We start from the raw sequence: 24,945 nt of genomic DNA, 5'->3' as shown, positions 1-24,945 counted from the left end.
TTTATAAGCCTGAAAATATTTCATAATAGGTCAGATTTAATGGGGTAAACAAAAAAGGGAATTATTCACGTGTTGTAAAAGTGACTGTGATAATCTTTGTAAGTTATCAAAGTGAAGTAATGAAACAATTTTGGTATGACCTATAAAACAATCACTTGGATTTTGTATGACCTTAACTGTGGAATGATCAGAACCATTTAATTAGATAATAGTACATCTTGTAAAGCATTCTAATTGTCTCTAGGTCTTTTACTGGAAGTTGTATAGCTGTTGTTGTTTTTCAGTGTTGTAATGAACAAAATAAAATAGATGTGTGTCTAAGTAGTGTATAGTAGTGATTACTTTTCAGCACATACTTGTGTAAAATAGAAATGATTTATGTGCAATGCAGACTTAAGAAATAAAAATACGTCTATTTCGCTACAACAGAAGCACAAATCACTGGATAGGATCTAATTAATTTCAACGTAAAAGTAAAAAAATATGTGGGGGGTAACTTTATAAGTAAAATAAATCTGTATACATCTTATAAAGTGTATAAATATAAAACACAAGAAAGTAGCAAACGTAGGTTTTAAAAAGTGGAGAAAATCTTTATACCATTAATGTGCTATCTGAGGATGTATAGATAGATAAAATACGTCTTTACATATAGTTTGCATCTTTTACCTAAAACAACTATGCAATTTCGTCTCCTAAGTAAATTTTAGCTTTTGATTTTGTTGGTTTGTTTTAAACTCAAATATAAAAATTCGTTTCTAATACCATGATATAAAAAAGATGCACCTTAGGCCCTTACCCTGAATTGTCTGGATCAATAGAAGTGAATACTCCCGATTCTGAAATCGCTGGCGCCATCTGCCGATCATCTGCAGATTCAATGTTGAAAGTAACAGGTTTACGAACAGGGCTGCCTTCCACCGGGGTATCACAGGTGTACGATGATATATTTGAAGCATTTGGTCCACCATGTTGGAAAAGACCTTGTAAAAGTTCTTCGAAACTTATTTGTCCATCTTGATCACAGTCTAATTTATCAAACAGTTGAGCAACAACCTGAGATAAAATATACAGAAATGTGTATAAATCAGTATGTCTGTACAAGAATAATACTATCACGTATAATATTTGTTACTTTTTACTATGTAACACTATTATAAAAAGCGCTTTGTTAACTGTACACATTAAAACTTACTTTACATACAAAGTGAAACATTTTTATAGCAAAGTAAAATTAAAGTCCTGTACCTGGAACAAAATCTCAAACGTTTCTTCCATTGTTCACAATGTGGTTAAGGTAATACAGTTAAACTTCAGTTATGTCCCTGTTGTTTCCCATTTGTTTGTTCTTAAACAGAAACTTCATACTTAGCTATCTGAGCTACGTCCGTCAAATGTATAAAAAACATTATTATTTTGATTCTCAAGTTACCAAACAAACTAAAGAACTCTTCTCTAACCTTTAAACTTCGTCTGGTTTTTCAGCAGTATTTAAAGAGTTATTGTATAACATTATTACTAACATATGTACATGAAAAATTAGATTAAAAATATTACAAACTTAAACTTATTTTTACAAAATATTTTAGGCCTAACTAACGATATGATCTATCATCAGACTGCTCCTATCTTAAAGGTCACCAAACTAAAGTATGTGACCTTGACATATGACCCTTCTTCTCTCTCTCTTATGAGTAACTAGTTACTGAAAATTTTACACACTTTCTTTTTCAAAAAACAGAAAATACAACAAAATGACTAGATGTTAGAGAATAACTAACCCTGTGCTGTTGCTACAGACTGCATCTTGTATATTTATAGAATTTGTTATTTATCTTAAAATACAAACCAAGTTCAAGTAATATTTACTAATTTCTATCTATACAACAGATTGCATGCATTACTAAAAAAACATTTCAATGAAACATCCAGAGAGTGATACTATTATTTATAACACACACATACACTGTGTCTATACAATATGTTATATGTATATTCATAAAATGTAGTCTATCATACAAAACACACATTGACAATATTCTTGATCATAAAAACATATGAATTCTCTTCAGCAAGTATCAAATATTTTATTTTTAAAAAAATCATTTAAAGAAGAAAAAACTAAATGAATACACCAATCTTACAATTTTCTTACTTAATAATAAACAGCAGAAAATTTACAAATTATCTTTGTATTATAAACATACATCATCTGACATTTCCATCCCGATATGTTCGCATACTCGGGTCAGCTCTTCCAAGTTCAGATATCCATTGTTTCCAACCTCGAGTTTTTTCCAGATGTTTCTGAGAAACTCTTCTGCACTCCTTACTTGTGAACCGAATGCTGTATCCATTTCAAAGGATTTACTTCTTTGAGATACACGGTTGAGATCTGTGGTATTTCCCTGCCTGCTCTCTGGAGTTGAAAGTAATGACTGAACTGGAGAATAACCCATTGAGGATTTGGGAGTGGGTTCACTATGGCCTCGATGTATAAATCTATTTCGTTTGAAGTCCTGTACAGTGAAATAGCAAGCTTGTAAAATGTCGAGTTTAACATAGATAAAAAATATACCAAAAAACTTCACAATATAATTTGTTATAAACATGAATTATGTTTATTGCAAATAGAACGTCTCCGAGGTGGAGCCTATGAAATTCAAAGAGTTTAATCATCAGAGCTGCACTTACAACAGTCTAGTTGTTTGATTTCATACAAATAAATCTCACTTTTTAAGGAAACAGATTTAGTGTATATTCAAAATAGCTCTAAAGTTACTTGTTTCTAACAAGGGCTAAATGCTCAATTATACACTTAAGTTTGTTAATAGCCTGTTGTGTAGTACTCAGATTTGTTCAAATTTAAACATTATTTTACAGGTAACAAAAATAAATCAAAAAAATTTTTAAATTAAAATCACAAATCTTTTTGTTATAAATTATCCATTGTCACTGTGGAGATCAAACACAATGTCTAAATAATTATACAGGCAATGCCACATTTCTTTGTGTAATCTTTTATATTGAATGTTACAAAATAATTTTGTATTTAGCATATTTTCATGCAACTTTTATATAAAATTGAAGATTTTATTCCAAATTAGCTGAAAGAATTATTTACACAAAAGTATAACCTAGAATAACTTTTGTAAATATTTTTAACAGGTATTTATCAAAGTTATGCAGAGAAAAATGTAAAAAGCATACCAGTTAGTATCAGTCATTAATCCACATCAATAATTAATTTTGTGTCAGAGAGATTAAAACAACTACTTTGATGCTGTCCAGTTGCAAGTAGTAACCATAACCAATGGAGGTTATAACCAAAGAAAAGTTTAAAAACTGAAAATACCACAACACACAGTACACTCTATATTACAAAGTACAAACCAAGAAAGTGAACAAATTAAAAGACAGAGGAAGAAAAAAAAGCACCACAGAATAATGAGACCATTCTATTTTTGCCACTGACAGGTGTATCACATAAGTGAGTGTTCACGTATTGTGCAGGAGCTTGTTTTAGCATAAATACCAAGAAGCTAAAAGTAGTCTTTTTTTCTTTTTTTTAGCAAAGTAGTTTAATCAGATGAGTCAAAATATAACTTGACTCAGATGGGAGAATAATAATGTGGTGAAAGCCATCGGAAGAACTGTACGATAAATATCCATGACCAACCAGAATTCAAGGAAGAGACAACATCAAAGTATCCGTACGATAAATATCCATGACCAACCAGAATTCAAGGAAGAGACAACATCAAAGTATCTGTAAGATAAATGTCCATGACCAACCAGAATTCAAGGAAGAGACAACAAAATATCCGTACGATAAATATCCACGACCAACCAGAATTCAAGGAAGAGACAACATCAAAGTAACTATATGATATATATCCACGACCAACCAGAATTCAAGGAAGAGACAACAAAGTATCCGCACAATAAATATCCACAACCAACCAGAATTCAAGGAAGAGACAACATCAAAGTATTGGAGTGCATGACAACTTCAGAAGTTGATGTATTTGTATTAACGAAAGGCTATACGAATGGATAAATGTACAGAGATACTTTAGAAAGAAACCCGAAGAAGTCAGTTTGGAATTCAAATGTAAGGAAGTTTCTTCTCCAAGAGATCTGGATTCCAAACACATATCTAAACTTGTTCAAGGCTGTTTGGTGGAAAATAAAGTGTTCTCTGAATGAAATCTTTGTTCTCACAACCACCATTCTCAATCACACCAAATATTTGTGGGATGAACTTGGTTCCAGGATGAGTGGAGAACTGTTAAATTTAACAAATAATTATGGAAAAAGCTGCAGGAAACACTGAACACCATTGAACCAGGTAGTTGATATACAATATCACAAAAAGACTGCAAGCTGTTATTACGGTAAAATAATAAAACAAATGATAATCAACAGTAAATATTTAAGTCTGACTAACAGTTTGAGAACACCTGTCATAATTTCATCATCTAAAAATTTGTATCAGGAGATAAAATGTTCCAATTGCACTTGCAAGATGATTGAATATACCTATATATTAAATAAAACTAACCACCTTGTTTGCAACAAACAAATTTAATATAAAATATTAAAATACAATAACATAGGGCACCATCCGAAAATTGTTGTTCTCACTGTACATTTGTCATTACATGTACCTACAAAATAATTTATTACATGTACGTGTGAAGTTTGACAGTTTGTTGTTAAGCAAAAGCTACATAATGAATATCAAAATGTGATTTTAGTGTTATAAGTCCTCAGTTTGGTTGGCATATTTTGTTTAATTTCATGTAAAGCTATATTAGGGTTACTTGTGCTAGCCATCCCTAATTTAGCAGTGGAAAGAGAGCAACTAGTCATCACCATCCATCACTAACCCTTGGGCTGCTCTTTAAACAACAAATAGTGGGATTGGCTATCACATTATAATGCCTTTGTGTCTGAAAAGGTGATAATGTTTGTTGAAATGGGAATTCAAACCTATGCTCCTCAGATTTCAAGTTAAGTGCTCTAATCACCTGGATGTGCCAGGCCTATAAGCCCTCAGACTTACCACTGAACCATAGAGGTGGGAAACGTGAAAGCAAGCACAATGATATAAAAGATTTTCCTTCACTTACAATTATTTTTCACTCTTAAGTAACATATAAGAATAAGCCAAAGTTAATCAAGTCTAAACATTCAAAGTACATGTAAAGTTAAACCCTCTTAACTCCTTTCCAAGTCTTTTAAAGCGACACCCTCTGTTAACAACCTGCTGCCAAAGTAAGGTAGCACCCACTATTAACACTATCACAACTACAATACATGTGTGCATCCAGAGGTATATGGGTCAGTACCACAAATGCACATCTGTGTCAACTGAAACATTGAGTCAAATGTATTTTACTGGAGTCACCATGCACTGAATGTGCTGCGATGGCACTCACGCGAGTCTTCTGTCTTAGAAGTTTTACTTGGTTTTAATTTTTTTTAATTTTTCATATACTTTATTGTTAGATTTTACAAACGTGAATAAAAGATAAAAATAATGCTTTGATGTGATGTTCCTATAACCACAGTTTACACTTGTACATTCAGACATAGTCAAAAACCATAACAAAGTATAAACAAATAAACTATGCACTCATAAAATAATTTTAGCTGCAATGCCAATGATGTTCATAGTTTCCCTGGTACAGATTTTTGTTGATTAAACATATATTCTATGTGATATTGTATTATTACAATGCTCCTACTGATGACATTGGTGTCATCTCCAAGGCAGCAATGAATTTGTTAGGCAAAAAAGTGGAAATGATTTATGACATCTTAAGAAAAAAATAACCAGAAATTTTTTTCCACTTCCATCACAAGAATCTTCATCATTTTTAACCAACATGATTTAACAGGTCAGATTCCTTTTTTAGAACTTTACCACAAACACAGTTAAACTTTAACCTATTGTCTATATTACAGTCTTATAACGATTAAATCATATCCCATACAAGATCGTGTTTTTTTCCTGTCTGGATCACAACTACTATCTTCTAATAATCATTCCTTATTTTGTTGAAATGTTTTCTTATTGTTTAATAGAGTTAAACTGTCTTAAAATGGTGTCTTAAATTTTTCAAATGCAAAAAGTTTAGTTATTTTAGTTCTTATTGATAAAACCAGTTATTTGGTTCTGTATTGTTTAAGTAAGGAATTAGAAACTAAGTATTAAACACATGCAAATAAGTTGATACATAAGTATCCTTATTGGTCTATTCTTTACTTTAATACTATGGATTACAAACTCTGTTGAACTAGTTAATAAATCTTAGATGACCATTTTTTAATCAGCTTTTTAAAGACAACAGAGAACCATTTATTCACCACACTGAAAATACTGGAGGAACAAACTTTATATGTTTTTATTCCTGGTAAATCTAAAGTGTGGCATGTACAACATAACAATACTCTTAACATGAAATAGGTATTTATGTACCTGAAGAAAGGCACACACAAGCACACTGTTCACAAAATTCAACCAACCAATCACAAACACCTCCACTATGATCAAGTGAATCGTACGACACAAACTCTATTCATGGATGCTACAAGATGAAAACCCAACCAATTTCCAAAACCTATAACAAACCTAAAGAGTGTATAAAAATGAATCAAAACATTGTCTTCAGAGAAACATTATAGCAGATTGTCTATTATACATCCATTTTAATTGCTAACCATGAATAAATGATGTTTATAATAAGTCTTAAACTCTTTGATATACCATGTACAACAACATTACAAATACTGAATACTTCACTATTTTTAAAAGTCAATACTTAATCTCTCAGCCATGTTCAAACCAAAGGCAGAATGATAAAAACATTCAACACTTTAACTTGGTTTTATGTTTATATCTACCAAAATTGTCCTTCCTAAATACCTAATCTAGTTAGTCTGTCAAAAATCCAGCCATAAGTTATATTAAAAATAAAGATCAAAACTGACCAGTTTATTTAAACCAGTGCTTTAATTTAAAAAGTACTATACAATTGTCATAAACATATTCAAAATGACCAGGTTCTACTGTTCTAAATACAGAAAGGCAAGGTGCCTAAAAAGTTCTGAGCAGCTAACCTATGTCTAAAGTATCAATTTTGTTTTCAAACTTCTTACTTCACTTTTGATGAGAATTCCTTAGCATAAGGATGCACATCTGAAGCTGTTACCACGATACTTACACGTTGCACATCACTGCTGTCTATTTTAGGTGAAGATGTCCATACCATATCTGGAGTTTCATGACTAGCATCTTGGACAAAGAGAACCTCCGAATCTGAGAAATCTACTTGAAGTCCATTTTCTGCATCTGCTAGTGACTCTGGTCGAGAACGTCTGCCATACTTCTTGTTCCCCAACACCAGTTTGGGGGACACTTCACGATCTATCGTGAAAGTTTTAACAATGTAATTTTCTGTTACCTTACTTATTATAATTTATTACACAAAACTTATTACCAACACCAACTGTAGTTGAAACATTTGAAAGGAATACCTAAATGATTCAGATGCAAAAGTTTATTGCCACAAGAAGCTCTGATGTATAAAAAATAAGTGCAAAACATAACCCAAAATTATTCAAATTATGGTTAAAATTATAACACAAACAACAATGAAACAACTAACAAATTTCATATTAAAGATTTAGCATCAGGAGCATTATTTATAAGAAGATGAGAGTATTTTCTTTAATAACACACACCTGATAACTGGTAAGATGCATCACCCTCACTCTCTTCACCTTCATCTCTGATGTTCACAGACTGAGTTAATACTGATACGAATCCTTCTTTGAACTCCTGAAAATCGACCTAAAATTAAAACATTAAAATTAAAATGATGGAAAATGGGTACCTCTTGTTAGAACTGTAACTTATGCACAAATTAATTTACAGAAGGCTGTGGCTGTTAATAAAGAAACAAAAGATGATAAATGAGTTAATACATGTGTTATTTATGCACTAAGTGTTACATATTTATTCTCTGCACAGTTCTTTTGTAAAAAAATATCAACCTTCTTAAGGACTTCAGTGAACTAGAACATTACCTATATTTCTTACTCTCCTTTTAGAAAACATATACAAGTGCTTGAAAATGATTTTAAGAATTTACAGAAAAAACAAACAAGACTGACCATTTCCCCCAGAAAGAAAAGAATATAAAAGATGTTTCAGTATAGGACTCGCATACCCTGTTCTTCATTGAAAAAACAATTCTACCAAAATTATCTGCTATTTTTCACATAACCTTTTTAGATTAAATTATAAAATGTTACTCACCCTTCCAGTTGGATTGCTACCAAATAGGTGCTTGATGAAAATACCAACTTGATCTGTTAACTGCAGTTTCTGACATAGAGAAGTTACCTCATCACAGCCTAAATAACCAGTCCCAGTGAGGTCACAACTTTCAAACACTTCTCGCAGTTGGGCAACATAGGTGTCTTGACTGCTGTCCTCATCCATCACCCACTCTGGTGAAAATAATAAATATTCTCTCTCAGATTAACATTCTTCAGAAAACTAAGAAAAGTTTCAATGGTTCAGAGACAAGGATTTTAAAAAAATGAAAAAGTAAATTCTAGCTGCATGTAATGAGTTAGTAATTACTAAAAGAATCACAGTAAATTATATATGCAAAAACGACTGGTATGGATAGAGAAAGCACTATGTAGAGGAGCAAACACTGCAACCTTCAGTCATCGTCAGTGTCAAAAACCAAGCACAAAACTAAGATCTATACTATGTAAAAACTACACTGACAAACACACCACCAACATTATATATAAAATACAATGTGATAACTGCCACGACTTCTATATTAGAGAAACAAGTAGAAAAATGGAAACCAGATTCAAAGAACACAAAAAAGTCACCTTCACACGTTTTCAAATACTAAATAAACAAACATAAATGCAAATTAAAGAAGCCTTACTTGTACAACTCAAGCCCAAAATAAACCAATACAAAGGAACACCTTTATACCTATATTAATAAATATATCCAACATCTAGGCATGCTCTCTATATTCCTACACTCAATTACACAACTGCCTTCAAACATGTGGTTAGAGTGAACCTGACAATGACCAAAGAAGGTCAAAACATTGCTTGCTCCTCTACATACAGTTTTCCCTACCCATACCATTCATTTTTACATATATAATTTTCTCTACATGTGGGTTTTCTCATCCTCACCGATTAGAATTACAGTAAATTCACTAATGGATACAACATGTTGGTATATGTCTGTGATATATATAAATATACACATACAAAATTATGTTGATAGTTAATAGGTGATGTAAACAGGATATCTTGGTGAAAAATATAATAAATCTAAGTGACATTTACATAATACAAATAATTTACTTATGCACACAACACAACATTTCTAAGAAGTACGAAAACTCTAACGATCCAAACAAAAGTTTTGTATAGAGACCGAGACATCATTCACTGCAGAAACAAACATAATTTACATAACTGTGAAAGTTGGTTTTTTTCTTACATTTAAAAAATCACCATACTGTTTTTATTTCTGTTAAAATCCAAACATATTTTTCCTTAATGTTGTATCAAAAGACTGGAAAGAATAGTTCATGTATTTCATAATCAGCCAATCATTAGCAGATTGTTCACTTTCATCACCATATTCACTTTTTGTAACCTTATAAAAATGGTAAGAAGTGACACTGGTTTTTCTTTAATGCCCATGACTTGTATACTAAGCCTAAAAGATCTAGAGATCCACAGGCATAGGTTTTCCTTGGAGAGAAGGACAACAGGGACCCGATCCCTTCAAAATCATTCTCCAGGAAGCAAAAATCTAATTATTGGTGTTTTTTAATCCTTTCTCAACAGCTGCTATTCTTAAAATTATTTTAGAATAAAACAAATGCCAATTTTATGTAATCCAATTTGAGGAAGTAAAAGTTGAGTCATATTATAATGGTCCTGAAAGAAAATCTTTTGGTTATAATATTGTGAAATGTACCTGACAACAAGGATAATATGTAAATGAAGCAATTATCTCCAATTTGACACAATTCCTCGCCAAAAACTCCAATTCATGAACCAGCTGTGAATGATACACATTCAAATTTTAGCTAGCTAGCAGAAGATAAAAGTGTTCTACACCAGTGACAATGAGCCCAGTTATCCACTTTATATTCATGATCCACCAAGTCGCAAAGCTTTCAACAGAACCCAAAAAGTGATTTATTAAGTGAGCTGTCAATTTCAATGTATGCAAGTAAAAATGTTTTTTGATAAGGGAAATATACGAAGAAATGACTGATATCAATCATTTAAAAAGAATGCAAAAATACAGTAGCTAAGGCACTTGTATAACCCCTACATAACAGTAATACCATACAGCAATGTAACTATTCAGTTTAACTTATGTTATTCTCTATTAACACTCTTCTACACTGAGGGTCTGTCCAACTATCTCGTTTGTATTCTTTCTGAAGAACTCGTATTAACCATCTCTATATTTACTTGCTTTTTACGGAAAGTATTTTCATCACTTTCTTTTATGCAGTGTTTCAGTAGATATAAATAAGTCGTATTTATAACCAAGTTCTAAATACAATGAGGTTGCAACAGTAATAACACTGTTTGGTTCTGTAAAGTTATGATTACCTATTGAGGATATATTTAAAACACCATTTCGATGTAGAATACGGGCCACCCCTACATAAGCAGCGCTACCGCCTGTCTGATAATATTGTGATATGTCCAACAATACGGTAACAAAATCACTGTGTTTCCTAAAATACAAGTTATTGAAAATGTATTTAAATATCGTTTTTCTACTTTCTTCGAAGACATATTTTGGCACAAATTTCATTAAAAAAACACTACTTTTATTTAATGATTAGGTTACTCTGAGCGAATTTCAGTCCGCGAGCCTGAAAACATATATTCTAAACTTAAGGTAAGCCCTTTTTATCAACGAATATTTAAGCCTATTTTGAACCGAGTAGGTAAAAATACATCAAATCGTTTGACCTATTTTGAGCTTATGTTCTCTTTGAAGAACAGTTAAAGTATACGTCAAAGGTTCGCGACGATTAGTAATTTTGATTTAAGTTTAGCACAATAAATCATTTTGAATGCAAAACCGACCAATTACACAATTCAAACATTAGATTTGTTACGTGGAAATGAGCTTGATCCTGGTAATACGCTGTTGATTGGGTTATTATGACAGTGATTACCGATATACTATCTGTAACGGCAGTTTGAATGGGGGCATACTGATTACTGATATACTATCTGTAACGGCAGACTTAATGGGGGCATACTGATTACCGATAAACTATCTGTAACAGCAGATTGTGAACTGGTTACTACTGTTCTCTACACTAAAAAGAACGAACATTTATTTAAGGAATTTTACTGGTCTAAACATTTTAACTTTAAATTAACCGCTAAGCAAAATTCGAAGTCTTGAGTTTTTGAAGTTCACTGACCTCCAGCGTAACGGAGAGTTTTCAAGGGTGGGACTGTTACAGTATTACGGTTCTGTTCACTTCCGCAAAACACCATGCTATACAATACAAACAAACTGCAACGTGAACCTTCTTATTTCAAACGTATGAAGACAAAGTAGAAATTATTCACACACACACACACACACACAAAAGGGGCGATAGATCTCTCTTGATGTGTACGTGCAGGTAGATAGTGTGGTTCAGTCAGTCGTCGATATGTTCAGATCACACATGACAAACAAAACGCGAATGTTCACGAAACTAGAACATCTTCGCAACCCACGCAGGGTGTGTCCAGTTACTTTAAGATCCATCTAGTTTCTTTTTTTACATTCAATGTAACTGTTACCAAGAAAGTTCTATGAAAGGGCCTTCAATGTGCCTCACTGATTACTTTTTTTTGCGATGTTATTGTTTTGAATGTCGCGCAAAACTACACAAGGGCTATCTGCGCCAGCTGCCTCTAATTTAGCAGAGGGAAGGCAGCTAGTCATCACTACCCACTGCCAACTCTTGAGCTACTCTTTTACCAACAAATAGTGCGATTGACGGTGACATGTAATGACCCCATGGCTGAAAAAGAGAATACGTTTGATATGACGGGGATTCGAGCCCTCGACCCTCATATTGCGAGCCCAACGCCCTAACCACATGGCCATGCCGGGAAATATCATTGTATCAGAGCAATGAAGACATTGAGGTACATCCGTTTCAGGGTTATTAAGATCTGTCTCGTAATCCGAGGGTCGCGGGTTCGAATCCCCGTCGCACCAAACGTGCACGCCCTTTCAGTCGTGGGAGCGTTATAATGTGACGGTCAATCCTACTATTCGTTGGTAAAAAAGTAGCCTCAGAGTTGGCAGTGGGTGGTGATGACTAGCTGCCTTCTCTCTAGCATAGATAGCCCTTGTGCAGCTTTGCACGAAATTAAAAACAAAACAACAAACAAAGCAGTGTGCGACCAGTTACACTAACTGGACACAGGCTAATCACTGAAATTTCAGCTCTAGGTGAGAGTTATCAGTGAGTTAATGTAGCTAACACACGCAGGAGGTTATAAATGACAGACTTTCCCGACCTATTTCAAACTGCGTGCAAATGTCTTTTACGTATTTATTTCATAAAACGTTTCCAGTATATTTTCTTCCATCAGTAATACAATTGCAGGCCATAACAAAGTTGAAATACACTTCGCACATTTTGTTAAATCGTTGTTCATAAATACTTTTTTTTGTTCTCAAATCGTAATTTCTGTGATAAGTACGAGTTTCTAACGATTATTACGTTGGGTTAAATGCGTTAAATATTCTCAGTTATTAAATCATTCATACATCATAAATCGTATTCGGAAAAAAAATCAATCCGCATCTAAACTGTTCTGGAAACTGGATTAATATAAACTCATTAATATTTACAATAGATCTACCGTGTTTCTCCGATAATAAGACCTACCCATAAAATAAGACCTAGTGTGATTTTTGGGGATAGTTTTAATATAAGCCCTACCCTTAAAATAAGCCCAAGTAAAGAGTGGCAGGAAGAGGAAAGAAATAACAAAAAATTAATTTATTAATTAGTTTAATAGTTAGTTAATTAGTTTGTTTAAGTATTAATCAGTTAGTTTAATAGTTTATTTTAAATGGTTAGTTTAATAGTTTTACTTTGTAACTTCATTTTTTTTAATATATCAAAATAAGACATCCCCCGAAAATAAGCCCTAGTGTCATATTTTGGAGTGAAAATTAATATAAGCCCTGTCTTATTTTCGGAGAAACACGGTATGTTCTAAGAATGCGGGTCTCAGACATATTGGACCAAAAACGTGTTACCTTAAGCCCTTCCACTTATTACGCTGTGCGTTACTGTAGCTAAATAGCCTCCCAAAGGATTGTTTCGATTTTTTTTATTGTATCATTCAATGAATATTTATGATACTTTGAAGCTTGTCACACTGAGGATCAATTAGGCCTAACTAATATGGTTTTAAATTAACATCATATCCAATTATGAACATTGATTTTTATTTATCATTTTCCATTATGTATTTCAAACTAGTGGGTTTAATACATAATACTGTACCTACGTTCATCCTTTTTACTTGTTTTTTAATTACCCTTAACCCTTGATGTTAATATATTCACCTATTTTTTGGGTTTATTCAAACCCAACGCTTAAACCCTTGAGTGTGTGTTTGTGTGTTTTCTTATAACAAAGCCACATGGGGTTATCTGCTGAGACCACCGAGAGGAATCGAACCCCTGATTTTAGCGTTGTAAATATAAACCCTTGAGCAAGGCGTAAACCAAAACGTCGAGTTGAATGCCCTCGTTTTTTGTTTTTTTTTCTGAAATGTGGTGTCCCTTTTTCTGTAAAAACAATTTCAGTCTTCAGGTCTGCTCTTGCAAAGTTTTAGAACTGATACATTTTCCATTAACGTTTTCACCATTAAAACAACGATTTGAAAATCAAAGAGCGTCTGGTACCTAGGGTAAAATCGCTGTTTGCAACTCATACACAGAGTCACTTATTCCATTCATAAATGTTAAAACTCAGTATCTTAGAAACTTAAAAACAAAAACCCCTTATCCACCACCAAAGGTTCCAATTTGCTTAATCCAAAGTCAACACACATACAATGTTTCAAACAAGTTTTACCCACACAGACTGCACGCGTAGGTCAACGTACATGTCGGATCAGGAGTCAGTGAATATCTGATTGTATATACTTACACGGCTTATTTGTTGTTTGTAACTTAAACAATAGTATACGTTGTTTGCCGGGTTTAACCTCCCAACACAACCTGCTAGCATAGAATGAAGGCGTGAACTAACACTCGTCGCAGTAGATTATAACGAACAACGTAAAAGCCCACACTGTTGAAACACGAACATTAGTATAAGGTCTATTATATTTTTAACACAGCATCCTTTACTCGGTTTTTCAGAGCGTTTCAATAATAAAAGTATTTCAACCACACTGTGTCCGCCATATCCATGGCCAACGTCACTTTTCGCTCAATACAGAATTCATCACAACGGCTGTGACCTAAACACAGAAGTGGTCAGAATATTACTTATATAAGCCATTTGTTACAACAACAACCACTGTTAAGATAATTATAAGTTAATTATAATTAACTACACAGGTCACATTACTTAGAATATAAAGTGCTATGTTTTAAACACTACATTTTAACTCGATCTTCAGTATTTGAAGTGCTATGTTTTAACCACTACATTTTAAATAGATCTTCAGTATTTGAAGTGCTATGTTTTAAACACTACATTTTAACTCGATCTTCAGTATTTGAAGTGCTATGTTTTAACCACTACATTTTAAATAGATCTTCAGTATTTGAAGTGCTATGTTTTAAACACTACATTTTAACTAGATCTTCAGTATTTGAAGTGCTATGTTTTAAACACTACATTTTAACTCGATCTTCAGTATTTGAAATGCTATGTTTTAAACACTACATTTTAAATAAATCTTCAGTATTTGAAATGCTATGTTTTAAACACTACATTTTAACTCGATCTTCAGTATTTGAAATGCTATGTTTTAAACACTACATTTTAAATAGATCTTCAGTATTTGAAGTGCTTTGTTTTAAACACTACATTTTAAATAGAGCTTCAGTATTTGAAATGCTATGTTTTAAACACTACATTTTAACTCGATCTTCAGTATTTGAAGTGCTATGTTTTAAACACTACATTTTAAATAGATCTTCAGTATTTGAAGTGCTATGTTTTAAACACTACATTTTAAATAGATCTTCAGTATTTGAAGTGCTATGTTTTAAACACTACATTTTAAATAGATCTTCAGTATTTGAAATGCTATGTTTTAAACACTACATTTTAACTCGATCTTCAGTATTTGAAGTGCTATGTGTTAAACACTACATTTTAAATAGATCTTCAGTATTTGAAATGCTATGTTTTAAACACTACATTTTAACTCGATCTTCAGTATTTGAAGTGCTATGTTTTAAACACTACATTTTAAATAGATCTTCAGTATTTGAAGTGCTATGTTTTAAACACTACATTTTAAATAGATCTTCAGTATTTGAAGTGCTATGTTTTAAACACTACATTTTAAATAGATCTTCAGTATTTGAAATGCTATGTTTTAAACACTACATTTTAACTCGATCTTCAGTATTTGAAGTGCTATGTGTTAAACACTACATTTTAAATAGATCTTCAGTATTTGAAATGCTATGTTTTAAACACTACATTTTAACTCGATCTTCAGTATTTGAAGTGCTATGTTTTAAACACTACATTTTAAATAGATCTTCAGTATTTGAAGTGCTATGTTTTAAACACTACATTTTAACTCGATCTTCAGTATTTGAAATGCTATGTTTTAAACACTACATTTTAAATAAATCTTCAGTATTTGAAGTGCTTTGTTTTAAACACTACATTTTAAATAGAGCTTCAGTATTTGAAATGCTATGTTTTAAACACTACATTTTAACTCGATCTTCAGTATTTGAAGTGCTATGTTTTAAACACTACATTTTAAATAGATCTTCAGTATTTGAAGTGCTATGTTTTAAACACTACATTTTAAATAGATCTTCAGTATTTGAAGTGCTATGTTTTAAACACTACATTTTAACTCGATCTTCAGTATTTGAAGTGCTATGTTTTAACCACTACATTTTAAATAGATCTTCAGTATTTGAAGTGCTATGTTTTAAACACTACATTTTAACTAGATCTTCAGTATTTGAAGTGCTATGTTTTAAACACTACATTTTAACTCGATCTTCAGTATTTGAAATGCTATGTTTTAAACACTACATTTTAAATAAATCTTCAGTATTTGAAATGCTATGTTTTAAACACTACATTTTAACTCGATCTTCAGTATTTGAAATGCTATGTTTTAAACACTACATTTTAAATAGATCTTCAGTATTTGAAGTGCTTTGTTTTAAACACTACATTTTAAATAGAGCTTCAGTATTTGAAATGCTATGTTTTAAACACTACATTTTAACTCGATCTTCAGTATTTGAAGTGCTATGTTTTAAACACTACATTTTAAATAGATCTTCAGTATTTGAAGTGCTATGTTTTAAACACTACATTTTAAATAGATCTTCAGTATTTGAAATGCTATGTTTTAAACACTACATTTTAACTCGATCTTCAGTATTTGAAGTGCTATGTGTTAAACACTACATTTTAAATAGATCTTCAGTATTTGAAATGCTATGTTTTAAACACTACATTTTAACTCGATCTTCAGTATTTGAAGTGCTATGTTTTAAACACTACATTTTAAATAGATCTTCAGTATTTGAAGTGCTATGTTTTAAACACTACATTTTAAATAGATCTTCAGTATTTGAAGTGCTATGTTTTAAACACTACATTTTAAATAGATCTTCAGTATTTGAAATGCTATGTTTTAAACACTACATTTTAACTCGATCTTCAGTATTTGAAGTGCTATGTGTTAAACACTACATTTTAAATAGATCTTCAGTATTTGAAATGCTATGTTTTAAACACTACATTTTAACTCGATCTTCAGTATTTGAAGTGCTATGTTTTAAACACTACATTTTAAATAGATCTTCAGTATTTGAAGTGCTATGTTTTAAACACTACATTTTAACTCGATCTTCAGTATTTGAAATGCTATGTTTTAAACACTACATTTTAAATAAATCTTCAGTATTTGAAGTGCTTTGTTTTAAACACTACATTTTAAATAGAGCTTCAGTATTTGAAATGCTATGTTTTAAACACTACATTTTAACTCGATCTTCAGTATTTGAAGTGCTATGTTTTAAACACTACATTTTAAATAGATCTTCAGTATTTGAAGTGCTATGTTTTAAACACTACATTTTAAATAGATCTTCAGTATTTGAAGTGCTATGTTTTAAACACTACATTTTAAATAGATCTTCAGTATTTGAAGTGCTATGTTTTAAACACTACATTTTAAATAGATCTTCAGTATTTGAAATGCTATGTTTTAAACACTACATTTTAACTCGATCTTCAGTATTTGAAGTGCTATGTGTTAAACACTACATTTTAAATAGATCTTCAGTATTTGAAATGCTATGTTTTAAACACTACATTTTAACTCGATCTTCAGTATTTGAAGTGCTATGTTTTAAACACTACATTTTAAATAGATCTTCAGTATTTGAAGTGCTATGTTTTAAACACTACATTTTAACTAGATCTTCAGTATTTGAAGTGCTATGTTTTAAACACTACATTTTAACTAGATCTTCAGTATTTGAAGTGCTATGTTTTAAACACTACATTTTAAATAGATCTTCAGTATTTGAAATGCTATGTTTTAAACACTACATTTTAACTCGATCTTCAGTATTTGAAGTGCTATGTTTTAAACACTACATTTTAACTCGATCTTCAGTATTTGAAGTGCTATGTTTTAAACACTACATTTTAACCAGATCTTCAGTATTTGAAGTGCTATGTTTTAAACACTACATTTTAACTCGATCTTCAGTATTTGAAGTGCTATGTTTTAAACACTACATTTTAAATAAATCTTCAGTATTTGAAATGCTATGTTTTAAACACTACATTTTAAATAAATCTTCAGTATTTGAAGTGCTTTGTTTTAAACACTACATTTTAAATAGAGCTTCAGTATTTGAAATGCTATGTTTTAAACACTACATTTTAACTCGATCTTCAGTATTTGAAGTGCTATGTTTTAAACACTACATTTTAAATAGATCTTCAGTATTTGAAGTGCTATGTTTTAAACACTACATTTTAAATAGATCTTCAGTATTTGAAGTGCTATGTTTTAAACACTACATTTTAAATAGATCTTCAGTATTTGAAATGCTATGTTTTAAACACTACATTTTAACTCGATCTTCAGTATTTGAAGTGCTATGTGTTAAACACTACATTTTAAATAGATCTTCAGTATTTGAAATGCTATGTTTTAAACACTACATTTTAACTCGATCTTCAGTATTTGAAGTGCTATGTTTTAAACACTACATTTTAAATAGATCTTCAGTATTTGAAGTGCTATGTGTTAAACACTACATTTTAAATAGATCTTCAGTATTTGAAATGCTATGTTTTAAACACTACATTTTAACTCGATCTTCAGTATTTGAAGTGCTATGTTTTAAACACTACATTTTAAATAGATCTTCAGTATTTGAAGTGCTATGTTTTAAACACTACATTTTAACTAGATCTTCAGTATTTGAAGTGCTATGTTTTAAACACTACATTTTAAATAGATCTTCAGTATTTGAAGTGCTATGTTTTAAACACTACATTTTAACTCGATCTTCAGTATTTGAAGTGCTATGTTTTAAACACTACATTTTAACTCGATCTTCAGTATTTGAAGTGCTATGTTTTAAACACTACATTTTAACTAGATCTTCAGCATTTGAAGTGCTATGTTTTAAACACTACATTTTAACTCGATCTTCAGTATTTGAAGTGCTATGTTTTAAACACTACATTTTAACCAGATCTTCAGTATTTGAAGTGCTATGTTTTAAACACTACATTTTAACTCGATCTTCAGTATTTGAAGTGCTATGTTTTAAACACTACATTTTAACTCGATCTTCAGTATTTGAAGTGCTATGTTTTAAAGACTTTGACTCATGTACACACAAACACCTACACACATTTCATATACACCACACTTTGAAGACAACACAAACACACCTACACACATTTCATATACACCACACTTTGAAGACAACACAAACACACCTACACACATTTCATATACACCACACTTTGAAGACAACACAAACACCTACACACATTTCATATACACCACACTTTGAAGACAACACAAACACCTACACACATTTCATATACACCACACTTTGAAGACAACACACAAACACCAACACACATTTCATATACACCACACTTTGAAGACAACACAAACACACCTACACACATTTCATATACACCACACTTTGAAGACAACATACAAACACCAATACACGTTTTCATATACACCACACTTTGAAGACAACACAAACACACCTACACACATTTCATATACACCACACTTTGAAGACAACACACAAACACCAACACACATTTCATATACACCACACTTTGAAGACAACACAAACACCAACACACATTTCATATACACCACACTTTGAAGACAACACAAACACATCTACACACATTTCATATACACCACACTTTGAAGACAAACACAAAACACCTACACACATTTCATACGCACGCACACTTTGAAGACAATACAAACACCTACAACACATTTCATATACACCACACTTTGAAGACAACACACAAACACCTACACACATTTCGTATACACCACTTTGAAGACAACACAAACACACCTACACACATTTCATATACACCACACTTTGAAGACAACACAAACACTCTACACACATTTCGTATACACCACACTTTGAAGACAACACAAACACACCTGGACACATTTTATATACACCACACTTTGAAGACAACACAAACACCTACACACATTTCTATATACCACACTTTGAAGACAAACCTGAACAACACACCTACACGTTTTTTATATACACCACAGCTTTGAAGACAAACACAAACACACCTACACACATTTCATTATATACACCACACTTTGAAGACAACACAAACACACCTACACACATTTCATATACACCACACTTTGAAGACAACACAAACACACCTACACACATTTCATATACACCACACTTTGAAGACAACACAAACACACCTAGACACATTTTATATACACCACACTTTGAAGACAACACAAACACCTACACACATTTCATATACACCACACTTTGAAGACAACACAAACACACCTAGACACATTTTATATACACCACACTTTGAAGACAACACAAACACCTACACACATTTCAATAAAAAATGGAATGTATCCTGTTTACAAAATAATAAAAATTACACTTTGCACTAAAATTAACAATAAAACGGTGGATATATCACTAGTTATTTAGTATTTTATGAAAAAGGATACAAAGAAGTCGTTCTTTAATATAACTATTAAGATTCAAAGTGACAGAGCAGTTTGTGTTTAAATACAGAACTGCATCCCTTTCGGATATTTTACTTTACCTTGCACCTAGAAGTAATGAATTTACAGTGTATCGTGTACAATAAATAAGACAGGTTCCGAGACTCGGTGTTTTATTATTGAGAGCCACAAGAATGAGACGGATGGGATAAATGGTTAGACCTCATGGTTAAAATTGTAACTAATTTAATATTTTAACATCTATGTTTGTTTCAGTTTAATATGTAGTTATAAATGTATGTTACTTATATTGTTAAATGTGTACTGTGCAAGTCCCGCCTGTTTTATAAATTTGCAGATTTTCGAGTGCAAGAATTAACAGTATCTTACAAAAGCACTGGCGGATACTGTTACCAAATGAGCTTTCGAGAATGTGGCCTTAAAGTTTATAAATCGACACGCTGAGAGACGGTAATAACAACATTGTTGGTCAGCTACAGTCAGTACACTATAAACCTTGGAAGCTATAATTGTGATAAATGCTCTGTCCATTCTCAGAGAAGGGAATACCCAACAAAATAAAGTGTTCGTTAATCTCTGTCCATTCACAGAGAAGGGAATACCCAACAAAATAAACAGTGTTCGTTAATCTCCGTCCATTTTCAGAGAAGGGAATACCCAACAAAAGTGTTCGTTAATCTCTGTCCATTCTCAGAGAAGGGGAATACCCAACAAAATAAACAGTGTTCGTTAATCTTCGTCCATTCTCAGAGAGGGAAATACCCAACAAAATAAACAGTGTTCGTTAATCTCTGTCCATTCTCAGAGAGGGAAATACCCAACAATAAAGATAGTGTTCGTTAATCTCCGTCCATTCTCAGAGAAGGGAAATACCCAACAAAATAAAGTGTTCGTTAATCTCTGTCCATTCTCAGAGAAGAGAAATACCCAACAAAATAAAGTGTTCGTTAATCTCTGTCCATTCTCAGAGAAGGGAATACCCAACAAAATAAACAGTGTTCGTTAATCTCTGTCCATTCTCAGAGAAGGGAACACCCAACAAAATAAACAGTGTTCGTTAATCTCTGTCCATTCTCAGAGAAGGGAACACCCAACAAAATAGTATTCGTTAAACTCTGTCCATTTTCAGAGAGGGAAATACCCAACAAAATAAACAGTGTTCATTAATCTTCGTCCATTCTCAGAGAAGGGAATACCCAATAAAATAAAGTGTTCGTTAATCTCCGTCCATTCTCAGAGAGGGAAATACTCAACAAAAGTGTGCGTTTATCTCTGTATCATAATGCCGAGAAACCCGCTTGAAGTAAAAATGTATTCTGAAGACAGCTTATATAAACACTGAAACTTTTATTAAAATAAAGAATGTTTTGACCTCCTCAGGTCATCTACAGGTTAACAGAGAGATTACAATTAACTGTTGCCGGACAATTTGTCTTAGGGACGAGAGTAAACGCATACGAGATTGTAGGGGCGTTGCAGTCAGATGTTAGGTTATTAATTTAGATATAAAGGTGTTCCTTTATATTGGTTCAATCTTGGTTTGAGTTCAATTTCGCGTTTGTTTATATTTGTTTCCCTACTTAACATGTCGGTGTCTTCTATGGTATGTTGTGCTTAATTTGATTTACAGTGTTCAAGTGTTTCCCTACTTAACACGTCAGTGTCTTCTATGGTATGTTGTGCTTAATTTGATTTACAGTGTTCAAGTGTTTCCCTACTTAACATGTCCGTGTCTTCTATGGTATGTTGTGCTTAATTTGATTTGCAGTGTTCAAGTGTTTCCCTACTTAACATGTCGGTGTCTTCTATGGTATGTTGTGCTTAATTTGATTTGCAGTGTTCAAGTGTTTCCTTACTTAACATGTCGGTGTCTTCTATGGTATGTTGTGCTTAATTTGATTTGCAGTGTTCAAGTGTTTCCCTACTTAACATGTCCGTGTCTTCTATGGTATGTTGTGCTTAATTTGATTTGCAGTGTTCAAGTGTTTCCTTACTTAACATGTCGGTGTCTTCTATGGTATGTTGTGCTTAATTTGATTTGCAGTGTTCAAGTGTTTCCCTACTTAACATGTCCGTGTCTTCTATGGTATGTTGTGCTTAATTTGATTTGCAGTGTTCAAGTGTTTCCTTACTTAACATGTCGGTGTCTTCTATGGTATGTTGTGCTTAATTTGATTTACAGTGTTCAAGTGTTTCCCTACTTAACATGTCGGTGTCTTCTATGGTATGTTGTGCTTAATTTGATTTACAGTGTTCAAGTGTTTCCCTACTTAACATGTCCGTGTCTTCTATGGTATGTTGTGCTTAATTTGATTTGCAGTGTTCAAGTGTTTCCCTACTTAACATGTCCGTGTCTTCTATGGTATGTTGTGCTTAATTTGATTTGCAGTGTTCAAGTGTTTCCTTACTTAACATGTCGGTGTCTTCTATGGTATGTTGTGCTTAATTTGATTTACAGTGTTCAAGTGTTTCCCTACTTAACATGTCGGTGTCTTCTATGGTATGTTGTGCTTAATTTGATTTACAGTGTTCAAGTGTTTCCCTACTTAACATGTCCGTGTCTTCTATGGTATGTTGTGCTTAATTTGATTTACAGTGTTCAAGTGTTTCCTTACTTAACATCTCGGTGTCTTCTATGGTATGTTGTGCTTAATTTGATTTACAGTGTTCAAGTGTTTCCCTACTTAACATGTCGGTGTCTTCTATGGTATGTTGTGCTTAATTTGTTCAAGAACGTGTGACGGTTATATTTTGTTTTTATTTGTTCTTTGAATGTGGTTTCTATTTTTCTGCTTATTTTTCCAATATAGAAGTTGTGGCAGTTGTTGCATTGTATTTTATGTTCTGTTCAGTTTAGTTTTTACATAATATGAACTTCAGTTTACCTGGTTTTTGAATACATTTGGTGTTTACTGGAATGTTATGTTTTAAATTTTTTTTCCTTCCAAACGTTAGTTGTTTTTCGCTAATATCGGGAACACATGGTATGTGTAGTATAAGGTTTGGTAGTTTGTTGTTTCTTAGAATTTATTATTGTTTGGTTGTTGACTGTGTTGTTGCTCTAGGTGTGTGCATATAATTTTTCTTTCAACGATTTTTGAAGGAAATATGTTGACAACATGTTTTATTTTGTTGTTTTCATCATTAATTTTATTGGGTGACCAAAGTTATTTGGCGTCTTTATTTAGTTTCTTAATATGTTGAGTTTTTGTTTTGTTTCACGTGCTGAGTCCCAGGAAATGTATAGTCCAGTATGGATGATTTTCTGTGGATTTCTGTTTTGAATTGTGTATCGGTTCTAGCGACCTTGAGATTTAAAAATGCTATTTGGTTAGTTTTTCCTGTTCAAAGGTGAACTTAATATTGGGGTGTATAGGGTTAACATGGATGAATAAACCAAGTGCGTGTTCTGTATATGTGAATTCAACAACTGTATATCTGAATCAGTATAGTGGTGGGTGTAAGGCTAAACTAATCACTTGTGATGCAATCTGTGTCGTGCAAATGTTGGTAAGAACTGGTGACATGGAAATGTCCATACTTAGGCCTTGTTTTGTTTTGTAGGTAGTTTTGGTCACTGAACAAAGTTAGTTTTGATTGTGATGAATTCTATAAGGGTTGCTAATTTGTTGCTGGGGAGAGGGTATTAATGTGTTGGGGTCTTGGATATAGTCATAAAGCTATCTAACACGCTTCGGTATTTGGAACTTCTGTAAAGAGGGATATTACATCAAAACTGGCCATTAAGAATAACGTTGTTTTTTTTCAACCACGTAAATTCCATAGACTTTCCAACATTAAGTCAACCGGTGGATAAAACAAACTAACCAAACAGCATTTCTTAACCTGAAGATCACAGGAACCGATATACAATTCAAAACAGAAAAATCACCCATACTGGATTATACATTCCCTGGGACTCAGCACATGAAACAAAACAAAAACAACACATTAAGAAACTAAATTAATGATGAAATCAATAAAATAAGACAACATCAAAAACTTCCTCCAAAAATCAGTTGAAAAATTACATACACGTAGATCAAAAAGACAGTAAACAACAAACAAACAATAAATTCCAAGAAACAACAAACTATAAAACCTGAAACTGCTGCATACCAGAGATTCCCGATATTAGTGAAAATAACCAAAACCAGGTACAAAACTAAAATCTACACTATGTAAAACTACACCGACAAACACAACACCCATAATTTATAAAATGCAATGTAATAACTGCCACGACTTCTGTACTGGAGAAATAAGTAAAAAATAAAAACCAGATTCAATGAACATAATCTGTACTGGAGAAATAAGTAAAAAATAAAACCA

The 24,945-nt window shown here is 32.2% G+C and overlaps 2 protein-coding genes across 5 annotated transcripts in view; one reads left to right on the top strand and one right to left on the bottom strand.

Annotated features, from left to right (window-relative positions):
- Positions 1-24,945, top strand: part of LOC143228188 (ninein-like protein) — a 182,405-nt gene that overhangs the window by 52,418 nt on the left and 105,042 nt on the right. The gene's annotated exons all lie outside the window — the stretch shown is intronic.
- On the bottom strand, positions 789-8,520 carry LOC143228187 (ninein-like protein). Of its 2 annotated transcripts, none has more exons than XM_076459488.1 (5): positions 8,330-8,520; positions 7,753-7,861; positions 7,233-7,435; positions 2,208-2,519; positions 789-1,056 (listed from the first exon to the last, which is right to left on the bottom strand). In XM_076459488.1, exons 1-5 carry the CDS (start codon positions 8,513-8,515, stop codon positions 796-798), a joined length of 1,071 nt encoding a protein of 356 aa, XP_076315603.1. In that variant the 5' UTR covers positions 8,516-8,520; the 3' UTR covers positions 789-795. The 2 variants fall into 2 exon arrangements, with proteins under 2 accessions (XP_076315603.1, XP_076315604.1); XM_076459489.1 differs by having other exon boundaries at positions 7,753-7,849.

The sequence above is a fragment of the Tachypleus tridentatus genome, chromosome 10 (genome assembly GCF_004210375.1).
Source record: "Tachypleus tridentatus isolate NWPU-2018 chromosome 10, ASM421037v1, whole genome shotgun sequence".
Lineage (NCBI taxonomy): Eukaryota > Metazoa > Arthropoda > Merostomata > Xiphosura > Limulidae > Tachypleus > Tachypleus tridentatus.
This window is presented reverse-complemented; position numbering and strand designations above follow the sequence as displayed.